This window comes from Trichechus manatus, unplaced genomic scaffold (assembly GCF_000243295.1).
Source record: "Trichechus manatus latirostris isolate Lorelei unplaced genomic scaffold, TriManLat1.0 scaffold00009, whole genome shotgun sequence".
Classification (NCBI taxonomy): Eukaryota; Metazoa; Chordata; class Mammalia; order Sirenia; family Trichechidae; genus Trichechus; species Trichechus manatus.
In genome coordinates, this window is record NW_004443945.1 from 18512900 (window position 1) to 18537959 (window position 25060).

General features: G+C 37.3%; 1 protein-coding gene across 5 annotated transcripts in view; it reads right to left on the bottom strand.

Moving 5' to 3' along the window:
- VPS13B (vacuolar protein sorting 13 homolog B) overlaps positions 1-25060 on the bottom strand; it is an 866934-nt gene that overhangs the window by 175943 nt on the left and 665931 nt on the right. For 4 of the 5 annotated variants that reach the window (XM_023726045.1, XM_023726044.1, XM_004370737.2 and 1 more), the window contains exons 38-39: positions 23711-23918; positions 23228-23412 (exon numbers count right to left, since the gene is read on the bottom strand). In XM_023726045.1, coding sequence (XP_023581813.1) covers positions 23228-23412; positions 23711-23918 — 393 coding nt within the window. Of the gene's footprint in view, positions 1-23227; positions 23413-23710; positions 23919-25060 lie in introns of those variants that run through there. The other variant, XM_023726046.1, reaches the window with a different exon arrangement.

Sequence of the window (25060 nt, forward strand, 5' to 3'; positions counted from 1 at the left end):
TTCTACCTTGATGGCATTGTGGTCAGAGAAGATACTTTGAATTATCTCAACATTTTGGATCTTGTTGAGGATTGCTCTGTGGTCTAAGATGTGGTGTATTCTGGAGTATAGAACTTTAGCTACCTGATTGTGGTAAGGTTTAAATACATGCAATCTGACAAATAAGCAAGTGCTCATACACCAAATACTTACACTGCAATAATTTGCTATATGATTATTTTTAAAACTAAGAAATAAAAAATACAGTAATCACTGATAACAGCCTTTTAACAATCCTTGATGATAAGAAAGAGAACTATAGTACAGATAAGGGAACCCTCAATAACTGAGAAGAAATCCAGACTACAATAAATATGCAGACAGGGGTTTCCTTTGATAATTACTTTCAGGAGACAGTTTCAATGCACTAAGCTAACCTTATTCTATTTCATTTTAAGCTTTCACTCAGTCACACTCAGTACCTACTAAGCACTGTGTTAGGTATTGGAGATCACTGATAAATAGCATACAAACACTGTCTTCAAGAAGCCCAAAGCCAAGAAGGGAATCAGTAATACAAATAACAGCAGGTTAATATGGCTGCTCTAAAGAGCAGCAACTTTCCTAGTCTGAGTGGAGATAAAGGATATCAGGGAAGGCCTCCTGGAAGAAGGATCAAGAATGAACATATGAAATAACATAATTTCACACATATATTAGACATGCTTGGTCTTTTCAGGGTTATACTTAAGGCTTTCTTTACCTTGGAAACATTACATCACGAATGAATACAAAATATATGCCATTAAACTAAATGTGAACTGTTACATTTCAAGCATACGTGAGTTGAATTGACAAAAACTGACAAACTGGCACAAACCATTGTGAAGTATCTGTTTAAAAATGTATAAGATATATTTGAATATAAACTTAAAAAATCAAGAAACATTAAATTTTCCCATTACATATGCAAGAAATTTTGTTTATAACAACAACAACAAAAATTCAAGGTATTTGTTTCTGAAATATGATAAAGCAAACATGAATAAACTGTATAGTTTCCCAAGACATATTCTTAAATAATCATCTCAACATTGTAGCCCCAAAGTACAATGCAAAAGAAAAGCAAAGTAGCCAGAAATATAAGATATATGCCATTACAAGAGAACATGAATGTCTTTGACACAGATCATGATTCTTCTCCTATTGTCTGTCACGTCAAATTTGCTTTAAATAACAATTTACACTAGTTTAGTGCCAATCACTCTTTATCTTTCCCTGATTTACCATTAACACAAAGTGTTAGAAAAAATATTTGTTTACATTCCAATGGAAAATATCAAACCACAGCTCTGTTCATTTATTTTCAGGTTTCAGGTAGCTAAGGGAACAAAGAAGGCTCTCATCAATACCTATAATTGTCTAAGTCTTGCAAAATCATTTCTTAGAAAATCTACAGAGAGGCAGATTTTCTGGGCTGGAATAACTGGCTCTTTCTTCATGATGTTGCAGATAGAATTTCCGGCTGTACTGACCACCATTATTTGGTGGTGACCTATGTCCTACTAAGCAAATCATCATGTAGAAAGAATGTAATGTGGAAAAGATGAGTTTTAGTTAAATTTACAACACATTATAGGCTAGAATAAAAGTCACAGACACCTAATCTGCTGTTTTGGGGCAAAGCACAGACTTTAGGTGACAAATTTTTAAGACTCATGGAAAGGAAAAAAATAAAAATGTACAACAGAAAACGAACAAATAGAATGGACAGGGTTCGAAAACACCTCCAAATCATTAGAGCCCATAGACTAGTTCTGACATTAATAGAGAATGATCAGGCACCTTCTTGGGTGTTCCCCACTCTGATCCTCTTTCCCTGACCTTGCTGCCCAAGGGAAAAAAGTATTCTTAGAAAACATCAGTCTTGATAAAGACCACAAAGAACAAATTTTGCCTAATATAACCAATTCTTAAAAATCCAGTAAATAACTGAAATTACTGACATTCATTTTGGAGACTTTTTCTCTAAATAAATAAATAAATAAATAAAAGAATGGCTCACTTTTAGGATAAAAAGTATAAACATTTCTTTCATATCTTACATAATTATAAAATCCTTTAAGGGTTTTGATTTCATTTATAATTCTGGTTATGTAAAAACTGACTACTCCAAACAGCATCAGAATGTTTTTACTCCTGAATGAAAAATACAGAATTATAGATTCTTTAAAAGATACATCTGGCACAGGTCTGAGGAACTGAGAGCAGGTCTGCATTCCCTTGAATGTACTGAAATGCGATTTTTTGCAACTATATATCCTCAACCACAGGACTTCATTGTATCTCAACTGGATATTATGGCTGAATAGTTTGATCTGAGTATTTGAAGAAAATTCTTCTGGCTAAAAGCCAAATTCAAAACCTTTTTTTCTTTTTTTGTGGTACAATAACATATCTATTTCTAACTTCTGGCGTGTTTCTCGCTTTGGATCTCATCCCTGACAGACATCTGTATTTTGTAACTTTTCCTACATTCTGGCTCTGAAGATACTCCCAGTTCTGGCCCAATAATCCTTTTCTGTTTGAATTCATTAGTTTGAGAATCACAGGACTGGAAAGGACTTTGGGAGGTCATATATAGACATCAACTTGCTGTTCTGGACAAGACTAACTCCAAACCATGAAGACAAATGATGTTTAAAGACTTGCAGAGAAGATTTCAAGATTTCTCTCATCAACACTGGAGTGCTTAGCATGCCTTACTATCAGAAAATGCTTTGTAATAAAGCTTTTCATTTTATAAAAAAATGTAATTTGATGGAAATCATGTCTTTCTATAAAATGAACTCCTTATACCTTAAATTTTTAGTCCATTAAAGGGATATTTAACACTGAAATAAATCATTTGCTGAGCTTCAATAGTCCAGAAACGGGGCAAAGGAAGTACTTAGCTTATGACATTAACATTGCTTTACTGATAGTGATAAAAACGCTACAGATGCTGTTGACTATAGGGATATTGGTGGTTCTGTGGTAGAATTCTTGCCTTCCATGCAGGAGACCCAGGTTCAACTCCTGACGAACGCACCTCATGCGCAGCCACCAACCTCAGTGGTGGGTTGTGTGTTGCCATGATGCTGAACAGGTTTTAGTGGAGCTTCCAGATTAAGAGAAACTAGGAAGAAAGGCTTGGCAATCTGCTTCTGAAAATCAGATAATGAAAACCCTATGGACTGTTAATGGTGCAATACCCAACCAATCCAGGGGATAACCCAGGACCACAGCATTTCCTTCTGTTGTGCATAGGGCCGTCATGAGTCAGGGGCCAACTTTATGGCAGCTAACAACATGTTGACTATAGTAATAACGATGGTATTTATAAATGCATGTAGTATACTTGATGATAAAAAAAACTGATGAACATTTTCAACATGGTATATACATTTTAAAGACAGCAAGGTATTTATTGCCTGGAAAAAATGTAGAGTTGTGAGTACTGATGAAGCCAAATCTACAACAGGGTAAACTGTTAGAAAGTTGATTCTCCGAGACCATTTTTCATTCTGAATCTACTAAAATGCACTACAACAATCAGCAAGAATAGCTTATGTTAAAGCTTTAGCTCTGAATTTTCTTAATGTGTTCAAAAGTGTTTTAAAAAAGATAAAAAATTTCAGTAATTTGAATACTCAACTTTTTAGATAAATTTTTAATGAAATAGGAAGCAACTATGAAATATTGCTGTATAATACAGATACACCGTGATTTAGATAGAGAACATGATGTTGGCCAGTGTTTGGAATTCGGGGTTGAACTGACTTTTCCTCATGGAGGAAAAAAAAAATGTCATGATAAAGGGCAAAAGTATGGGTAAGATTAATGAAATCATTTGTTTTTAAAGAACCATTCTAAGTTGCCTTATGTAGCAAATATTTCTCCAAGGATAAATATTTTTCAATCAACAAATGTAAGATAAAACTGTGAATGTAATTTATGTATATTTCAAGATCACTGCAGTAAAATAATGTTTGAGAGCTGTGTTAAGAGAGCTGGTTTTAGTGATAACGAGTCCTTTGAGAATCCTGGTTCAGCTTATATGTAGTGAGACTCACAAAAATAAAGCACAACTGCATCAATCATCTCTTCACTGAAAATGACCTTTGATGAGTACTTCCTTGAGACAGTTACAAGAGGCTATCTCCTGAATTATGCTGGATAAGTGACCATACCAGTCCAATATATGATACATGAGAATTCTTAGCAAGAAAACACACTTATCAAAATTCCTTCCAATAGTAGCCTAACAACAACATAGTATTTGGCTCCTTTGGCAGCATACTGAGTATCTCTACTCAGTGATTCACCACTTTGTGGCTGAACAAGCAGTGAAAAAAATGGTTGCCATCTGTGGTTACTTATTTATGTAAGTCTAGGTTTTCAAAATATTGTGACAGCAAGATAGAAATGAGAAACTCTCTGGTACATGCTTTTGTTTTAGATTAATTTTACAAAATGCAAGAGGATCTCTCTCACTAATAGTGTACATAATGAGACAGAAATCAGAACACTATTTTTATAATAGTAAAACTAATAAATATGCCTTATAGAGTAGAATATAGAATTTGGATGGAAAACAAGAGGTGATTTCATAAAAAACTTTCTATTTGAGGAAGGCTGCTACTCATGAACTGGCAAAAGTTAAGAAACACTGATCATGAAAGTGTGTTTCAGGCAGGATATCTTCAATAGTATACCACCAAGCGTCTCAAATGCAATATGACATAGATTTTATTCATCAATCCGTATGTATATATCCATCCCTGTAGTTAAGAATGCAAGTTCTGGAATTAGAATCCCTGAAGTAAAATCCTAGCTTTGCTATTTATTACTAGTGGTACGACCTTGGGAAAGTTATTTAACCTCTCTGAGCCTTAGTTTCCTCATATGTAAAATGTGAAAAATTAACAGTTTTTGCAGTGTTGTGAGAATTAAGTGAGATAATTATGTAAAGCTCTGAGCACAACAGCTGGCACTTAATAGGAAAATAATAAATGGGAAAAACAAAACGTAACAAAACAAAATATTATCTCTTCCAGTCATAAAAACTTAGGGTTGTTTTTTACCTTCAGTATACTACCACTTGTCAAAGTTTGTTGGCTACTATACAACATCATACAGATATAGCCCAAACCCTCATTTAGACCTTGTCATCTCATGATTTTTTTTTTTTTTTAAGTAACTTCTTGCCCCTAATTTCTCCTATCTCTATGGGAGTGATTCTTACCATTCAACTCTTTACTTACAAAACCTCCTACCAACAACCCCCTCCATGTCCTAGAATTCAAGTGCAAACTAAATTCCTAACTTCCTTTCTAATTCTTCTTCACTCCATCCTTTAATCCCTTCCATAAAGACCTACTATGTTTCAGTCTCTAGAAAACAGGGAAACACTGGTGAACAAGGGACAGGACCCTTATCTTCATGGAATTTTTAGTCTACTGAAGATGTCAAACAAGTAAACAAGCCCAATGTGACCTGAGCACAGAATAAATGAGAGAGATGGGCAACTGTAGGGAAATGCCTCACCATGGCACCCTAGAGACTCAAACTGCTCTCTCCAAGTCAACAGTAACCTCAAAGTCTTCAAATTCAGAGCTCCTTTTTTTCCCAGTCTATGATGTATTCTGTCTGCTTGTAAACATGATACTACTGATCTCCCCAAGCTTTCTGAAATTTTCACTATGCCTGAGCCTCTTTAATACTGTAACTCTCCTAGACATTCCTCTCTGACCACTCCTTTGCTGATTCCTGTATTAGTTTCCTAGGGCAGACATAACAAATTACCAGGAGCTTCATGGCTTAAAACAACAGAAATTTATTCTCCCACAGTTATGGAGGCTAGAAGTGTAAAATAAAAATGTTGGTAGGGCCATGCTCCCTCTGAAGGCTCAAGGGAAGGATACTTCCTTGCCTGTTCCTAGCTTCTGGTAGCTCCTGCAACCCTTGGTATTCCTTCGCTTGTAGCTGCATCACTCCAATCTGTGCCTCCATCTTCACATGGCCTTCTTCCCTGTGTGTCTCTGTGTGTCTACTCCTCTTCTTATAAGGACACCAGTCATTGGATTTAATCCAGTATGACCTCATCTTAATTACATCTGCAAAGTCCCTATTTCCAAATTAGGTCATATTCTGAGGTTTCGGGTAGAAATGAATTTTGGAAGGACACTATTCGGTTCGCTATAATTCCTAATCTATTATTTATTTCCTGGATGTAGTGAGATTCCTCATGGTTCTATTCTCAGTTCTCTTAGCTTTGAACTCCTTGACTCTCTTTATGATTTCTCTCTATTTTACTTTCATGGCTTCAGTTTTTACGTCTATGAGAATGACTCCCCAAACCATTTCTTAAATAATGTGGACCCGTCTCTGAATTGTTAGTCCACATTTCCAAATTTGTGGTAGGCATTTCATCATGCTTATTCCTCCAAAACCTAAGTGTTCAATGCATAACTTATTATCTCCATACCCCTGCCTGTTCCAATTTTCTTCCGACATTCCTAATCCCCATTAATGGTGTTCCATCCATCCATTCACCTAGGCTAGACCACATCCAGCATTGAAGCTGTTTATTTTATCTCTAGATATCTCTCTCTCTTACATTCATTTCCTTCTTCCCAATCCAACTGTCATTCTTATTGTTGCTTAGCTGAGTAATTGCAATATGGTCTGAATAGGTCTCCACACATCTTATCTACAGTCTCCTTCATTCATTCTTTGCTCTGTAATTGGCCATAGTCATTGCTCAGCTCAACGAATAATCACCCTCAATTTACTCTCACAGAATAAAACGCTTACAGAATAAAGCTCTAATGTCTCAATATAACATTTAAAACACTCCACTACCTGGCTTTAATCCTACTTTTCTAAGATCATCTCTTACTATATTACATTCCTCCTCTGCACTTCTATTATAAGACATTTAGTCTACTATGCTGGCTGGTAGTTGCCTACATATTTGTTTCACAAAAACTTAAGATTGTAAATGTTTTGAGGTAACGTACATAAGAGCACATTGTAAATATTATTAATCATTGCCATCACCTTTTAGTCCTGTCCCTCAAATCTGAAGGACAGAACAGAGACTAAATGAAACACATGATTCCAAAAGAGCTAACATCCAAACGTCCATTCAATGTGGTATATCCATACAATGAAATATTTAGCAACAAAAAAGAATGAAATACTGATCCATGATATAGTATGGATGAACTCTGAAAACATTATGCTAAGTGAAAGAAGCCAGTCACCAAAGACCACATTATTATATAATTCCATTTCTATGACTGTCCAGAATAGGCAAATAGGGCAGAAAGTAGAATTAGTAGTTGCTGGGGGATGGGTTGGGAAGGGTGGCTGGTGGGTGATAGCTAAATGGTACTGGGTTTCTTTTTGAGGTGATAAAAATGTTCTAAAACGGATTGAGGTGATGGTTGTACAACTCTGTGAATATACAAAAAAGCATTGAACTGTATGCTTTAAATAGGTGAATTGTATAATATGTGAATATCACAATGAAGCTGTTTTAAAAAGTGCTAACAGTGTAAGAGAACCAAGATCCCTAACTTTGATGTAGCATTTGAAGATGTTGCTATAAAATATGTAAAGTTCTCAAGCTTAATATTTTTCTTTTTAACTAGGAGTTGAATAAAAAATTGGAAGATATACATGCTTGAAAATATATGATAAAAATGAATTTTTCAGACCAATGACTTTATGAAAAGAATGGGCAAAGAGATAAGGAATTTGTAGTTTGCAATCAAAACCCAGTTTCCCTCCAACACTCAGAATCAAGGGCTGAACAAGAGGCAAACTGGCACCTGGAGATATGGCACATTATAAGCCATTTAGGGGAAAATGTAATTCCTAACATTTATACAGTACTGTGTTCTAAGGTGCCCTGGTGGTGCAGTGGTTAAAGGGCTCGGCTGCTAACTGAAAGGTACGTGGTTCAAACACACCAGCCAACCTTGGGGAGAAAGATGTGGCAGTCTGCTTCCATAAAGATTTACAGCCTTGGAAACCCTATGGGGGCAGTTCTACTCTGTCTTATACAGTCTCTATGAGTTGGAATCAACTTGGTGGCAATCAGTTTGGTTTTTAACTACATTTTAAATGCTTTTTACATCCAGCAATCCATTTACTCTTTACATCAACTCAAATTAGGTATGAGTTATGATCCTTAATTTACAGATGAGGGAACTGAAGTAAATCGCCTGAAGTCACGCTGCAGACCCTGGAATTGAACCCAGAGAGTTTCGATTAAGAATCTATGCTCTTAACAACTGGGCTCTATTGCCTCTCTGTACTTCCCTCTTCTCTATTTATTGCTTTCTTCACAACGTAGCCTTCACAAAATAATCTATTCTTTATGAATAATGGTTTTTAATGTGAATCCCATAGGGGGCAAACACTGGTATTTGGGGAGAATAATTAATTAAAAAAATGCTCACGGGCCATTGATTCAAATTTAGTATCCTTTCATATTGTTATATCCCAAACACTTTTAATACTGAGCAATAAACATCAAACACATTCTGATCGCTAAGCAAAGCTCTTCATTTCCAGAAAAAATGCTCCCCTTTACCCCTATTAATGTGAGAATATTTAATACAAAAAGAGAAATAGGCTAATAAAATTTCTACCACCAAATAAAGTGACGGGACAAAAATGACCTCAGTGTTCTTCCAGTTTGCAAATGTTTTCCATTTATGTTAAAAGCACATCTTATTGACAGATTCCTTCCCCACCTCCTACTTTTTTGTAGGACAAAGAATGCTAGCATTTCAAACTACTTATTATTTTTTTATTTAAAAAATCTCCTTCGTTCCCTAAGTGTCCTCTACAAATTCTGCCTCAGCAGAGCTTTCATTAATGAACTGGAAAACTAGTATTCTTACTGTACCATCGATTAAGCGATGGATTTCATAAGTAGGTAGGCAGCACAAGCAGGGCACAGGGCTGGCAACCATAGCAAAGACTGTGGACACAGTTTCTCAGCAGTTGCAGCTGTGATGCTAACCGGGACTGCTGGGGTCTCCTGATATTTCTTCTTCCCCTCTTCCTTAGCAAATGAGTCCCTAATTTTTAAACAGCTGCCCAGGTGTGGCTATGTGACTCATTTCTGGACTCTGGGATGTAGACAGTAGAGCAGTGTCGGGTGTGGTTTCTAAGAAATATCCTTACAGTGAGGAGGTGTGCTCTTTTTTGGTCCTTTCCTCTTCCTATGGCTGGAATGGTATGACGGTTAAGGTTATGCGTCAGCTTGGGTAGGCCACGATTCTCAGTGGTTTGACTGATATTATATAATCATTCTCCATTTTGTGATCTGAGGTGAGCAGTCAATCAGTTGAAAGGGGAGTTGCCTTGGGGGTGTGGCCTGCATCCAATATATACAGATGTTCTGGCAAAGCTCGCTGTCTTCGGATCCTGCATCCGACTCATCATCCTCTGACCTCCAGTTCTTGGGATGTAAGCCAGCAGCCTGCCATCTGATCTGCCAGTTCTGGGTTTGTCAGCCCCTGCAGCCACGTGAGTCAGGAGAAGCCTCTTCCAGCCTGCCGTATGACCCACGAATCTGGGAGTTGTCTGCCTCCACATCCGTGTATGCCAATTCCTAGAAGCCTCCAGCCTGACATCTCACTGGCGGATTTGGCACTTGCCAGCCTACACCACTACATGAGCCATTTCCTTAAAATAAATCTCCCTCTCTCTCATATATATATATATATATATGTATAAACTGTTACTCATTGCTGTCAATTCGATTCTGACTTATGGTGACCCTATAGGACAGAGTAGAACTGCCCCATAGGGCTTCCAAGCAGCAGCTGGTGGATTTGAACTGTCAGTCTTTTGGTTGGTAGCCATAGCTCTTAACCACTGCGCCACCAGGGCTCCATATACATACTTCACAGTTTCGCTCCTATAGAGAACCCTGCCTAAGACAAATGGGGACAAGATGTTTGAAGCTTGTGCAGCTATCTTCGACCATGGAGGAAAACCAAGTTGCCAGGAACAATACAGCAGCAAGATGGAAAATGCTTGGGCTGTCACAACTTTGTAGAGTCACCTTAGAGCTCTAGACTGCCCAGCTTCAGACTGTTCTTATGAGTGAGAGGGAAATAAACTTCTGTTTTGGTTAGGCTATTGTTATTTTGTATTTTTGGTTTCTCATATCTGAACCTAATCCTGAGACCTCGGTGGCACCAGTGATGTTTATTGTGTTGTTGGGATTCTTAACCAAAGATTCATACGTGGCTTACAGGGATCTATAAACTTCCTGAAGTTGTACGTTAAAACACATGTGCATTCAAGCCCTTTTCAGGGAGGCCCATGACAAAACACTGAACGTCTCAGATCCCGAGCTTTCTTATTTGTAATAAGGGATGACCACGTTCAATTCTGTAGAGTTGATTTCAGGATTAGGCATAATCTGTGTAAAGTGCCTGATATAGCAGGCACTCCTTACTTCCAACATTCTGTAAATGGTATTACTATAGTATTATATTACTATGTGTAATATATTACTGTATTTCCCACTGAACTTAAATCCAGCAGTCTTTTCTTTGACTTCTTTTGCTCCTTTCCAGTAAATTACCATATTAGCTGTCAAGAGCTATAGATTTTTTCTCCATAATGTCCCCTGCATTTATTTCTTTCTCTCTATCCCCCTTGCTACCATCTGGATTGCAGCCTTTGTCATCTCCTCTAAGAGACCATCACAGCCCCAACAGTCTTCTCATTTCTGGTCTCTCCTTACTCCATTCCACTCTCTACCAGGCTACTAGATTAATTTACCTAACGTCTTAGACTACCAATGGTTCTCCAATGCCTATCTAATGAAATACAAACTCCATACTCTAAAAGTACAACATAGAAGAAAGATCAAAGAATTAATATAAACCTAGGTTTGAATCTTGCTTTTCCCCCCTTACTTGCTGTGTGACCCTGGGAAAATTATTTAACTTCTCAGAAATTGAGTTACCTTAGCTCTAAAGTGGAGATAATAGTACCTACTATACAGGGTCATAGCGAGGATAGATACGACATAAAAAATGAGGAGCTTGATCCTGGTATACACTAGGTGCTCATTAAATGTGTTATCTTCCCTTTTCCCTCCATGTAATGACCATAGACTAACAAGTCATGTCTGCGGCTTGTTAGTCTTCCACTAATCCCATACTTGTATAACCTGCTAGTCAGACCAGATTATTTGCCATTTCTCATATGTTCTGCCTTCTCTTAGTCGATTCTGAACTTTTGCTCATATTGACTTTTTTTCATATACCCTTTCCCATCACTTTTTTTTGCTGAAATCCTACTCATCCTGCATGGATACCCTCAACTGCCATCTCTTCCATGAAGCCTTTTCCTGATATCCCCAGTAAGATACAAACTCTTTCTTGTATAAAAGGCACATTCTCTGATGTTTGCTATGGAACTTCACAGGTTCTTCCTTACCCACCTTTGTATCTTTCACAGCACCTAGCCCAGGTTCTTTTGTTTGTATCACTGAGTTAACCTCAAAATTATGAAGCAGAGCTTTTTCAATATATTCCTAGATCTTTTTTTTTTAAAATACTTTTAAAACACTATGAAGACAGTATGATTAAAAGTATATTCAGGGAATACTCTATTTTAGATTTTCTCTTATTGTCCAAAAAAGGAGGCAATGGCTTCTGGATGCAAAACACTTAATAGTAGATCCAGCGCTGTTACCCATCATTTAAACACATTTACTGCCGTGTCCACTGGGTACACAGAACTTCACAAAGCACTGTGGGGACTTTTTCCTTTCCTTTATTTCCTAAGAGTTTGGCTCTGCCTCTTACTTCCTCAAGGCCCCCAAGATCTTTTCTTTTTTTTTCCTTTTATTTTCTGCATTTCAACAACAATGATTCTCATATCTGGTTTTGAGCACCATTCCTAAAGATGATGGATAGGAGCAAAGCCTGCTGGGGCACATCAGTACAGCTGCCAGTGGGCAGGAGGTACTTATAAAATAAAAAGGCTCAGGATTCTGGGAACATATGTGCAGCTATAAGTAAACTGCCCAACACAGCTGAAAAGAAACACCCAAGAACACTTCCTTTTATTCTTTTTAAGCTGTGCACGGAAGAGGCAAATCCTATTAGATTGCAAATAACTCTCAGAAGGATTCTCTTTCTGTAGTGTCACCATGTGCTAATATCGTAACTTTTGCCTATCAAGTCCATGTGCTTTAGAATTACAAGAAGCTTGTAAAGTTAAGTTTAAAGTAGCAAAAGTCTAGTTTTTAATTTATTGGGTAATATGGAGTATTACTGTCTGACTTGGAACTTTTATTCATGTAATTATGAAAAGGAAAAGGATTCACACAACTGTAAGGTTTAATGAAGTTTTAGTTCAGTCTGTGGATAAGTATGTAGATAAAATGTTGTTAGAAAACTAGACACAATGAACTCATCACTAACCTACAAACATTAAATATCACATCATAAACTCAATTTCAAAAACAGAAAATTACTGTAGAAGTGAAGCTCTCATACATCATTAGAACCTGCACAGTACTTACAGAATCTATGAAGCTGACAAAGTTCTACATATTCCTCATATTAAAAAGGGGGCAGTGACCAAGAAATACACTGATTTCAAGCATATTGGTGACAAGAAACTGTCTCATATGTGTCTGTAAGACATAGGACCTTGCCTAACCTACATTTTGGGAGGATGGTAGGGGAGGAAAACAAGACGATTTAAAAAGTGGTGTGGGGCTTTTCTCCAGATGCAAACAGCCTTTGATATGCACAGAGAAACAGTTCTGTCAAATATATGCAAAGGGGAAAGTGCGAAAAACCATAGCAAAAAGGAGTTTGTTTTTTTTTTTTGGTGAGGCAGTCTTTCTAGAGTCCGTCTGCAAATGGTGATTTCTCTTCTTCCAAAACCATAGACTATACATAAAAGGCCTCCCTCCAAGAAGAGCAGAATACACAGTGCACACTTTCCAGTCAGTCAGATTGGAAAGAAGCAGCTGACAGTGTGAGGTCAGTACTGACCATGACTTCAGCCAGTCTAGCTGGAGTGGAAAGCAAAACCAGTGAGAGAGATGTGACATATCATAGATCCCTTTGGTGGCATCTGAAAAGTTCACAATGACCCTCAATTGACAGCTATGTTGGTAAAACATGACCTGACCCTATGATCATAGCTGACTGGACAAAGAGCACCTGATACCAAACTAGGTGAATCCAGAATGTGGAATTGGAATGGAGACGGGACTTTTAACTGTGACTCTGGGAGCTGTAGAGAGGCTGTCAGGTTGCCTGGGAAGCAGGGGGTAAAAAAAGCTAGTCTGCTGAAAAAGAGGAAGAAAACAAATATGGGGAAAGAAGCAGAGAAAAGTGAGTGAATACTACTTGGGTTCCTATCTTCCTTCCAGAGGACCAGCTGCATTTTGCCCTTGGCCTCTAGGACTCCTCACTGTACACTGATAATAAAGCCTCCATTTTTTGCTTAAGCTTGCTTCAGTGGGGTTTCTGCTGCCTGTAACCTAGATAATTTAGCTGACATACTGCCATGCAGGCAGCTGATCCTGTAGCTATGGGAAAGGTGGTGTCTCTTCCAGCAGCCATTCTCAGTCAGTGTGAGCACTCCATTTATCACATGCAGAGCCAGCATTCTTCACAATTATTATGACATTAACAGACTATAAACACAAGAACGTCCTTCCTAGAAAACAACTTTCTTGGTCTAACAGTATAATCCAGGTTCTTTAGTAGATAAATTGATAGGATAAAAAAAATCATAATAGCAGCTACCATTTATTAAGTGTCTGTAACAGTAATTTATTGAGTCTAACTATGTAAGGCACTATGCTAGGTGTTATTCCTACTCCTCATAACTCTTCAAGCTAAGAAGAACAGAGGTTTGTTTGGAAAAGCTTGTGACACATGGCATAGTAGAGATGTGATCTGGGAAAGGTCAGCCTGCTGGGCAGGCAGGTAGCCACAGAGGGCATTTAGCTTGATGGATTCACCATGATTCAAAATTTGGCCCTTGGTCTTGCAGTCTCCGAAAATTTCAGTGGTGTCCTAGCACTGACTAGACTTAGGAATGCTGACTCATGCTAACAACATTCACTAGAGACTGATATATAAACCAGATGTGAAGTTATTAATTTACCATGAGATGTATAACTGCCAAGCAGGCAGGATACTGATGCTGGCCTGACCAGTGTAGATACTCTGTAGACAGACTACACTGGGAGCCAAACTATTAGAAGGCTGCTTCATTGGTTAAATGATTTGAACATTAGACACAGAGATGACAGCTGCTACATTCATCTCCATCAAGAGGATTTAGCTACCAGGTGAACCAGACACTTGCGCACCATTTCTTTGGATGGTGCCAGGAAGGCCTCTGCCAACATATGCCTCTGGTGCCTTGTAGGCTTACAGGGCTGACCAGCCCTCCTTCGGAAGGAAACATTCTTTCTTTAGATATCTTAATACCCAATCCATCTTGCATGTCTTTATTTATCTGAAGTTACTTTGCATATCTTTTGTCTGATTATTTCATGATTTAATAGTTTAAAGTAAAAGAATAATTTTCTTTCTTTGCATTTTCTTAAAGAGGTAGGTCACTATCACCCTCATGTATCACCTACAATAATAATTTTTTTTTCACACATGGGGAAAGAACATAGGTTTTAGAGTCAGAAAAACTTGAGATGAAATTTTGACTCCTCCACTTATAAGCTTTATTATTCAAAGCCAGTTAATTAACTTCCCTTTGCCTTAGTTTCCCTACTTGTACAATGGGGATGATGTCCACTTCACAGGATAAAATGAGATTTACTGAAGTTATATATGTAAAGCACCTACAAATACAGGGTGCAAAACACAAAAATGATTATAAATGCACACTGGAACAAAAACAGGATAAATCCAAGTATACAATTTTTTTGTTCATTATTTTTCCAATGTGGTTTCACTTTGATTTTTATAATGATATTACTGTTACTTTAAAAACTTATTTCCCTGATTTTTGAACTGGATAAACACAAGTGAATTGGGCACAAGTGAACTGATTTCTTTGGCTCACTGTTCTCCGTCTCCACCAGAAATAAACAAATGACACAGCTTGCTTTTGTCCTTTCCCTTCCTGTTATCCTTGCAAAGATATCTTTTAAGGACTCTAATCATGATTTTTCATATAAAAATTTAGCAAAAAATTCTGAAGCTGAAAATGCCCTTTTAACCAAGAAAGTGTTATGAAATCATGCAGCTTTAATAACAAATTTATTCGTTTCTTTCCAATTAATTTAATTCATCCTTCAGAGGTCAGAACTCACCAAATTACAAGATTCCTCATATAATTGTACAGGCCTATCTTAATATATATCCAGATATTCTATCTTATGAGTTTCCATATGAAATTATGCTCTTTCCAACTAGATTATAAACTAGATGGGGGTAGAAACAGATCTTTTATCTCTTTATATCCCCATTGTCTCATACATTGTAGTACCCTACACTGAGCAAATATTCAACAATTATTTGTTGATGAGAATTGGTATAAAATGGAAACAAAAGTGATGAATAGATATATTTACCTCCTCATTTGTTAATTATACTCACATTTTCTGCAGAAGAGATCTGAATCTACTCTGTCTAATGTCTCTAATGCAAAGTTTTGTGAAACTGTGCTAATTTCCCCCTAAATTACTTAAACAATTTATTTCCTTTTTCTCTGACTTTAAATCAGGAATCTTAATATACCCTAGTTGTTTCTTGCATCAAAAAAATTCCTGATTTTGGCTCTTATGTCTTTCCTTTATTCCATATAGTATGTTATCAAAGGCAAAAGCATCCTCTATTTTATGTCTTTAACTTTGCTTCCCACCTGTTTAAATTACTTCAGGACCCCAACCAGTTCAGTTTTTTGTCTTGAATTGTAATGCTCACACATATACACTCAGATCCTTGGGGAAAGATGATATTTAGTTTGGTTCATTGTCACATACTAAATATATCTAAAAATTTAGTGTAACACATACAGGAAAATAAATATGGAAACAGGAAGAATACAGTATTGAAGGAACAAGAACAAGTTCTTGACAGATATACGTAAGATTTAAAATATCCATAACCAATTTTACTACAAAGAATGGATTAAAAAATTATGATCTGGGAACATGAGTATTTCCAACATGGAATCCTCAATAAGCAGAGTACACAGCAGGATGAAGAAAGAAGAAAACCTAGTATGTGCCAGACACAGTGCCAGATATTTATTTAAGCTCATTTAAACTGCATGCCATTCCTTCTAGGTTAGTGGCATTACTCTACCTTACAGATCTTGATTTTATTTAAAATTTAACAGATTGATAAAATTATAAACTGTATTAATTTCAGGGTTTTTATTCAGAATCTATGGTTAGTTTGACTTAATATTATTACATGTTTTCTATATTTTTCATTACACTTGCAAAATAAATTCCACATAATAACATGGGGGAGTTTGCTTATAAATCTCTATTAACAATCATGAAGTATGATAGAATATAAACAGGCAAGGTTAGGGTTCTGTACTACAGTGAAACCTGAGAGAGCTGGAACTTGACAGAGCTGCCTTGTTTTTCTGAGTCTTGCAAGTTTCTGCCTTTGACAGGGTGCAGTCTTACCACTTTTCTATCGCTCATTTTAGTGAAAAATATTTGAATTTTCCTCCTCTGACAGGTTTCAACTTTACACAGGTTCTGGCTTTCACAGGTTTTACTGTCTAACTGAACTCCTAAGTTTTCTTATGAACTAAATGGTCCTGAAGAAAAAAATCATCCAAATTTACTGCTGTTTTTAGGACTAAAGCCAAAGAAATTAATTTATCTTTGTATTTAAGAACTAGCCTCTGTCTAGGGGGCAGTTGCCTTGGCAGAGTATTCAATGATCTCACCATTAGCCTGTGTAACATAATGACATTAAACTGTGTTTACGGCAGACGATACCACTGAAGCATAATACAATGCATCCTGACATCGTTCAGTTTTTAAAACCAAAACTCATTCATTAGCCCCATAAAAGAATGACAGATAATATATTACTTTTGAACACTATAAAATAGGAACATGGACATTCATGCATTCATTCATCCATTTGATATGTTTACTGAACATCTCCACTGCACTGGATAATGTAAGGGACATAATGACAAATTAGATATGATCTCTTCCTTTGTAAACTTACAATCTAGCAGCAAGACAAGATATGGACATGTAGTTAAAATGTGAGAATAAAGGAAGAAATAGCGTAAAAGTGGTGCCACAAAGTGCCTTAGGACTTGAGAAGAGGGTGGTATCACGTCTGGAATGGCGTCCAGGAAAGGCTTCATGGTATAAATGGCATTTTAGCTATTCTGGAATTGTGGGCAGTATTTCAGCAAGTAGAGAAGAGAGGGATTCAAAAAAGAGGGAGTGGTATGGAAATGGGATGTCACAGGTTGGTATGGGGAATTCTGAGTAGGCCAGTTTGACTAGAGTGTAGATCATGTGTAAGGGATTAAAAGGCAAAGCTGGGGGTGAGGGCAGGTTATGCAAGGCCCTTGGGTCAGTCTAACAGGTGACAGAGTCACTGGAGGTTTTTGTCAGGCAAGTGATACAATCTACCTGTTCCTTTAAGAACTTAGAAGGGCTCTGAGAGTATGGCCCTCGGATACCCTTTTAGCTCAGTAATGAAGTCACTCCTGAGGTTCACCCTTCAGCCAAAGATTAGACAGGCTCATCAAACAAAACGAGACTAAAGGGGCACACAACAGCCCAGGGGCAAGGACTAGAAGGCAAGAGGGAACAGGAACGCTGGTAATAGGGAACCCAAGGTCAAGAAGGGAGAGTGTTGACATGCTGTGGGGTTGGTAACCAATGTCACAAAATAATATGTGTACTAATTGTTTAATGAGAAGCTAGTTTCGTCCATAGACCTTCATCTAAAGTACAATAATAAATTAAAAAAAGGAAAAAAAAAAAGACCAAAAAAAAAATAATAAAATAAAGTCATTATTGATATAGTTGAGAGGGAAAAAAAAGATGGGTACAGTGCACCACCTACAGTGAGCCTACACTGTATCTGGTTACAGGTGTGGAATTAAAGGGCACGGCTCACAGTCTGCTTCTCAAGGACCTGCAGGAGAAATGTCTCTCTGGCCTCAATGCCAGGAACAGTTTGTGCATCTTAAGCAGCTGATTTGTTTTTCTCTAGTGGATTCTGAGTCCAATAACCTAGATGTTTTCAAACTGCATGCTCTGCAAAGCCCCAAGAGTACAAGGAGGGAAAGAAGGAGTGTGCTGTAACAGTATGGGGAAAGCAATTAGGGTCACATAACAATGTATGTATAAATTTTTGTATGGGAGACTAACTTGAAATGTAAACTTCATTTAAACTACAACAATAAACCAAAAAAAAAAAAAAAAAATACAAGGATGCTCTGGGGACAGGGGAGGATCCATGATGACTTCAAGTGCCCCATGATCTGCTTCAACAATAGTAGTTCCACTTTTATCTACTGTATACTACATATGGTTTTTACTACTTAAAAAAAAAAAAAAAGTTTACAAATCACTGATATAACTCATTGTTATTTTCCTTCCTGCATTGGTGAGAACTCCAAGCCACCTTTGTACACCACCCTTGCCAAATGGATAGGCTCTCATGGCATGTGTTTTGTTTAAATAACCTGATATAGATTCTTACCTTTTCTGTTCAAAATCTTCTACCTGAGTTGAATGTAATTTGTTGCATTTTAAACAGCAGGAAAAAAACAAAAAGCGAGTGGAGAAAAGACTCGAGATAGTAAGACAAGAAGACAGATAGGGGAAAGAAAAAGAACTTAGAAGGATAGGGTTGGAAGAAGAGATTAAGGCTAGAATTCCATGTAGGACACTCTTTTAGTGATCTAGGCATTTGCATGTGAGGGAGGAGGAGAGTGAAGGAAATTAATTTATGAAGAGCTTAGTATGCATAAGGCAGAGCCCTGGTGGCACAGTGGTTAAGAGCTTGGCTGCTAACCAAAAGGCTGGCAGTTCAAATCCACCAGCCACTCCCTTACATACGATCTACACTCTAGTCAAACTGGCTTACTCACCATTCCCCATACCAGCCTGTGACACTCAGATCAAGCGCTCCCTTTCAACTTCTGGTAGCTGCAACCCTGTCTCGCTTCCTAGGCCAGGATCCTTGTCTTTGAACTCTGCCTGCATCTCAATTCCTTATCTCTCCAACAAGATAGGAAACACGGCTGGACCTCCCTGACGCCAGTCCGCTGCTTGCTGAAACCTGGCAGGCTCCCTTCATGCAGTGCTTTGCTTGCATGCCAAGTCCACTGCCTGGGTCCCTGGAACTGTTCCAGATCCTGAACCATTCCAGCTGGTCTGTAGAGTCATCAGACCTCTCTGGTTTAGCCTGTATATCTGATGAAATGAGTTCAGACAAAGTTGCAGTAGTAATGGTAGTACTAACACTTACATGGCACTTGCTATGGCCAGGCACTGCTCTATGTGTTTTACATATATTAACTCTTATAATCATCACATAATATTATTACCTTCATTTTACTGATGTGGGAAAAAAAAAAAGCGAAACAAAACAACACAAAAAATCCAAGGCTGAGAGACTAAGTTACTTGTCTAAGGTTACATAGTTTGCAAGCAGCAGAGCCAGAATTTGATTCCAAGCATTCTGGCTCTAGTTTGTACTCTTAACCACTAATGGCAGTGAGAAGGCCTCTCCAATGGCAGTGAGAAGATGAAAAATATGTCACTAGTGAATGTACCTACTACCTTGGATGCCCTATTTAACATGATTGACACAATAATACCATTAATAATTAGTTATCAGACTTATGTTAATAAATGTATTAAGATTTAGCTACAAATCTGAACCTAAAATCAGTCGAAAAGAAGCCTTTACAGGATGCTGAAACTTTGACATATGAGTGATACATTTTGATTTAGGCAAGTCTAATAAGGCAGTAGAATTCACAGATATTTCCTATTTCATTGGCAAAAATAACTCAAGAATACTGGCAAATAATCATGAATATGACCTTGATAGGAGGAGAAACAAATTTAAGAATCGAAGTAGAGACTGCTGACATCTTGACAACTTGGATTGTTCTGCAGACTCTAGTTCACTTGATAAAATGATGACACATTTCACTGATATCAACTCAGAAGATGAACTCAATATATCATAACCAGGCTTTGGGAGTGGTTACATAAGTAGATATGTATGCTATAGGTGTGGGAGGGTGTATGGGAATGCATGTGTGTGCGTATATATCGGTATAGCTGTGGACACTTGTATATACATATTTGTATGTACTGCATAATAGAGCATATGGGGACACAGTTATAGAAACTTCTTAGACATATCCAAACACCTCTGAGACTGAGTTACTGGCTTTGAAGGCTCAGTATCATAGTCTCGGGGGATGTCTAGGTCAACTGACATAACACAGTTCATAAAGATGATGTTCTACATCCTAATTTGTTGACTAACATCTGGGGTCTTAAAAGCTTGTGAGCGGCTATCTAAGATACAACTATTGGTCTCTTTCCATTTGGAGCAAAGGAAAATGAAGGAAACCAAAGACTCAAGAAAACAATTAGTCTACAGGACTACTTAACCACATGAACCACAGCCTCTGACCACGGACACAATAGAAGGTCCCGATTAGAATGGGACTAAAATGTGGAACAAAACTCAAATTCATTAAAAAAAACCAGACATATTGGACTTATATAGACTGGAGGAACCCTCGAGGCTATCGCCCTAAGACACCTTTTTAACTTGGAACTGAAGCCACTCCTTGAGGTCACCTTTCAGCCAAATAATAGATTGGCCTATAAAATAAACAATAACACCTGTGAGGAATGTGCTCCTTAGAACAATTAACTACAGGAGACAAAATGGGCAACATTTGCCCAAAAACAAAGATGAGAAGGCAAGGAGGGGCAGGGAAACTGGACTGATAGAAACGGGGAAGGCAGGGTAGAAAAGTCGAGAGTCTGACACCTTGCAAGGATAGCAACCAATGTCATGAAACAATTTGTATATGCATTGTTGAATGGGGAATTAATCTGCTGTGTAAACTTTCACCTAAAACACAATGTTTAAAAAAAATACACTAAACTGTCTACTTTAAACGGCAGTTTGTTTTATGTAAATTCTATCTCTATAAAGTTGGTATAAAAAATAAAATAATATTACCAGGAATTTAAATAAAAATTGAGAATATAATAATACCTGTGTTAAATATGTGTGCCTTGGTGGCGCACTGGTTAAGTGTTTGTCTGCTAACCAAAAGGTCGGCAGTTTGAATTGGAAACCCTACGGGACAGTTCTACTCTGTCTTATACGGTCACTGTGAGTCGGAATCAACTCGCCAGCAATGAATACGTTAATGTGTTTATCTATGGACTCCTCTGATTTGTACCACTACTCCAACTTGTTAAGTATAGATGAGTCACGTCATTTATCTAACAATAAATAAATTTAGAATACATTGGTGAGTGTTTCTGTGTATAACCTCCTGTTATATCTTCAGAAGCTGGAGATACAAGTGTGATTAAGACATACAAGGAGCATGTTTTCTAATGGTAAAGAAAGACCATAAGCAAATAAACAAATAAGTGCACAAGACAATTCTGAATAGCAATAAGAGCTATGAATAAAGTAAAACAAGGTAAGGTATGGCAATGCAGAATGAGGGGGTGGGTTAGTGAGAAGATGTGAGCTGGTACTTGACTGACAAAGATGTGGGGGTGGGAAGAAGCAGGGATGTTCAAAGGTGACGGAAGAGAAAGAGAAGGAGGACACATCACTAGTGAATTCAGTTAATACCTTGGGCGCTCTATTTAATACAATTGACCACCTGCAGGTGGTAGCTTCAAGGATAAAAAAGAGGCTAGCATGGCTGCAGCACAGTGAGAAGGGGGAGACTGATATGAGATCAAGTTAGAGAGGTGGGGATGTGCCAGATCATAGGTTCTTGTAGACCATAGCAAGATAATTTGAATTTTATTCTAAGTATTAGATGAAGCCACCAGAGGGTTTTAAGTTAGGGGAGTGATGTGATCGACCTACATTTTTAAAAGATCACTTTAACCACTGTTTGGAGAATGCATTAGGAAGTCAAGAATGGAGCACAGAGAGCAATTAGGAGGCTACTATAGTAAAGAACAGATGATGGTAGCCTGGATTCAAGTTGTACTAGCAGAGACAGACAGAAGTAGATGGAATAGGGACATACTTTAGAAGTAGAACTGAGTTAGGGAAAGAGAGCAATCAGGGATGACTCCTAGGTTTTTAGAGGATGGTTATGCCATCTAGTAATAGGTCAGAAGACAAAGGGAGAAAAATTTTAGGACAAATTGAGATAAGTAGAATATTAATAAGTAGAATAATAACATAGTGATATCCACAATGACACGTTAAACTCAGGGAACTGACAAGCAACAAACTTTCACAAAATCACAGGAAATATGATCACTGGTTAGATAGTTTTCCTATCAGTCTACCACAAGCCCCAAGACCATTTTTAGATCTGGAAATGAAACGAAACTACAGTCATCCAATTGTGGCCTTACGTGGGCATATTTCATTTCCTAGAGCAGTTCTAGAAGCTCTGAAGAGTGTGAGCACATGTCCAAAACCAAACACACTACCACTGCATCACTTTCGACTCATAGTGACCCAACAGGACAGAGTAGAACTGCCCCATAGGGTTTCCAAGGCTGTAATCTTTAAGGAATCAGACTGCCACATCTTCCTCCTGTGGGGCAGCTGTGGGTTCGAACCGCTGACCTTTTCGTTAGCAGCCAAGTGCTTTAACCACTGTGGCACCAACACTCCTTGAGCACATGGCAAGCACTCAGTAAATGTATGGTGAATGAATGACACCTGCTTGTCCTGTCATAGTTAGAGACCATGTAACCTATCCTCAACAGTCTTAAGAGTAGAGCTGAGAACTCTTGAAATTGCCATGTATCATGAACCTTAATTACATTATTCCTATATTTAAAAATTTCTATTATATATGTGTGTGTGTATTTCTGTGGATTGTTGATGGAAGAAATAGATATGCTCCAAACATTTTTTCTATTATCACACTTTCCCACAATGTTTTAATTTTAAAATGAATAGTCATTACATACCTGTAGCACGTCACCAAGGTCTGCTGTGCTAATATCTGGATCCTCTGTGGTGTTGAAGGGCACAGGAGTTATTCGTACAAGGGTGAGCACTCTAGGTTCTGGGTATCTCCATAACATCATCCCTGGACTATCTTCAGTTTCATTGTTAAATAAGACTTCATAGACACCAGGAAGTTTCAAAGGTTCTGTCAAATGGAAGTATAATTAACTGTATGCTTTTAAAGGCGAACATACTGGTTTATCAAATCAAGAAGACATTATGTGGATAAAAGAGAAGAATATAAAGAAGCTAGTTGATCAGTTTTATATGGTTTGAGACATAAAGAAATCAAGAATCTTCCCTTAAGAAAGACTGAATGGTAATGTACTGTTTTGAACTGCAAGTATTAACAACATACTTTTCAAGTGATACAGATGTGTTACCGTTTAGTCAATGCACATTAAACACACATACATACTTAAACTGAAGCTGTTGCTACTTACCAGCATCTTGTATATACTGAAACAGGCCTGTCCGTAGATCATCTGAACTTTGTTCACTTTTAAAGTTCTGATTCTTTTCCATAGGAGATGGCATTTGAGGCACTCGTTCGGAAACTTGCACTTCAAAATTTCCCTTCTTATTAAGGTATCCATTAAGTAATTCGTGTAGGAGAACTAAACAATTAAAATGTTCTTGACCCCAGAAGACCTTTAAAATCACATGAAAAATGTTAATGCTCTTTAAATACAAACATTTCATGAGGATAATTAGGTACAATCATATTTGAATTAACACAAGATTGCAATTATGCTCAATTTAATAACTGACAATAACTAAACTATTTATAATTTCTAAGAAGTAACTGACCTATAGGATGAAATCCTATTACTTGAATAAATATGTAAGAATAAGAAAATCAATTACATCATATATTGTACAAATAACATTCAATTTTAAATGCTGAGTTAATGATGAAAGCATGCTGATGTGAAGTAATGCTTATGAATTAACCTCTCTTGAATTAGCGAAGAGGGAAAAGAATACCGATTACAGTCTGAGAGAAGGCAAAGAAGATCCTCTAGGACAAAATGTTAATAAAAACCTTGTGGAATAGCTTCCTACCTTTGGTTATGAGAATAAATAAACACATCTGAATTTTTTGCACTTCTACTTTTCAAAGTAAAAGAGAGGAAATATGCTCAATGAACCTGAACTTAGAGGGCTCCAAAATTCTGTGTTTAGTGAGAATGTACCACAGCCCGTGAGAATCAACTGTATAGGAGCTACAGTAGTAGGGTTTCAGAACAAAAGGACTTGGTTTTTTTCTCCAATGGAGAAGATAAAGTTTCCTTTTTCTGGATGTGAAGACTATTAATCTATAGCAGAAGCATGACTAACAATTTATGCAGGAGAATTAAAGATTTTATAATGTTAAATTTCTCTAAATATACTGGATAAAAGCAATACAACTATTAATTCTACAAGAATCAGGTAACACTGAAAAGAAAAAAAAATATACAGAAGTAGAAAAGAATAGCCCTCTACCCTGTGGGTAAGTTTTAAATCCTAGGCTTAGGTCTGGCTCTCTGGAATTAAGGCATCTCAGAAATGAAAGTAAGAGATATGACACTAAGTCTACTTTTGTTCTCATCAATCTTATTTTTACTGGATGTTGAAAAATAAAGATAGGCGAAAAGTCGAGCTGGGGAGTAGAACACTGTATTCTAGCCTTTACACTGTCGAGAGACAGTGACTTCAGAATGTAGGGTAGATATACTGCATTTTTGTTCTTATTGTTGTTTTTAATGTGGAGTTACTTTGCTCCCTTGGAAAAAGGTAATACGATTAGT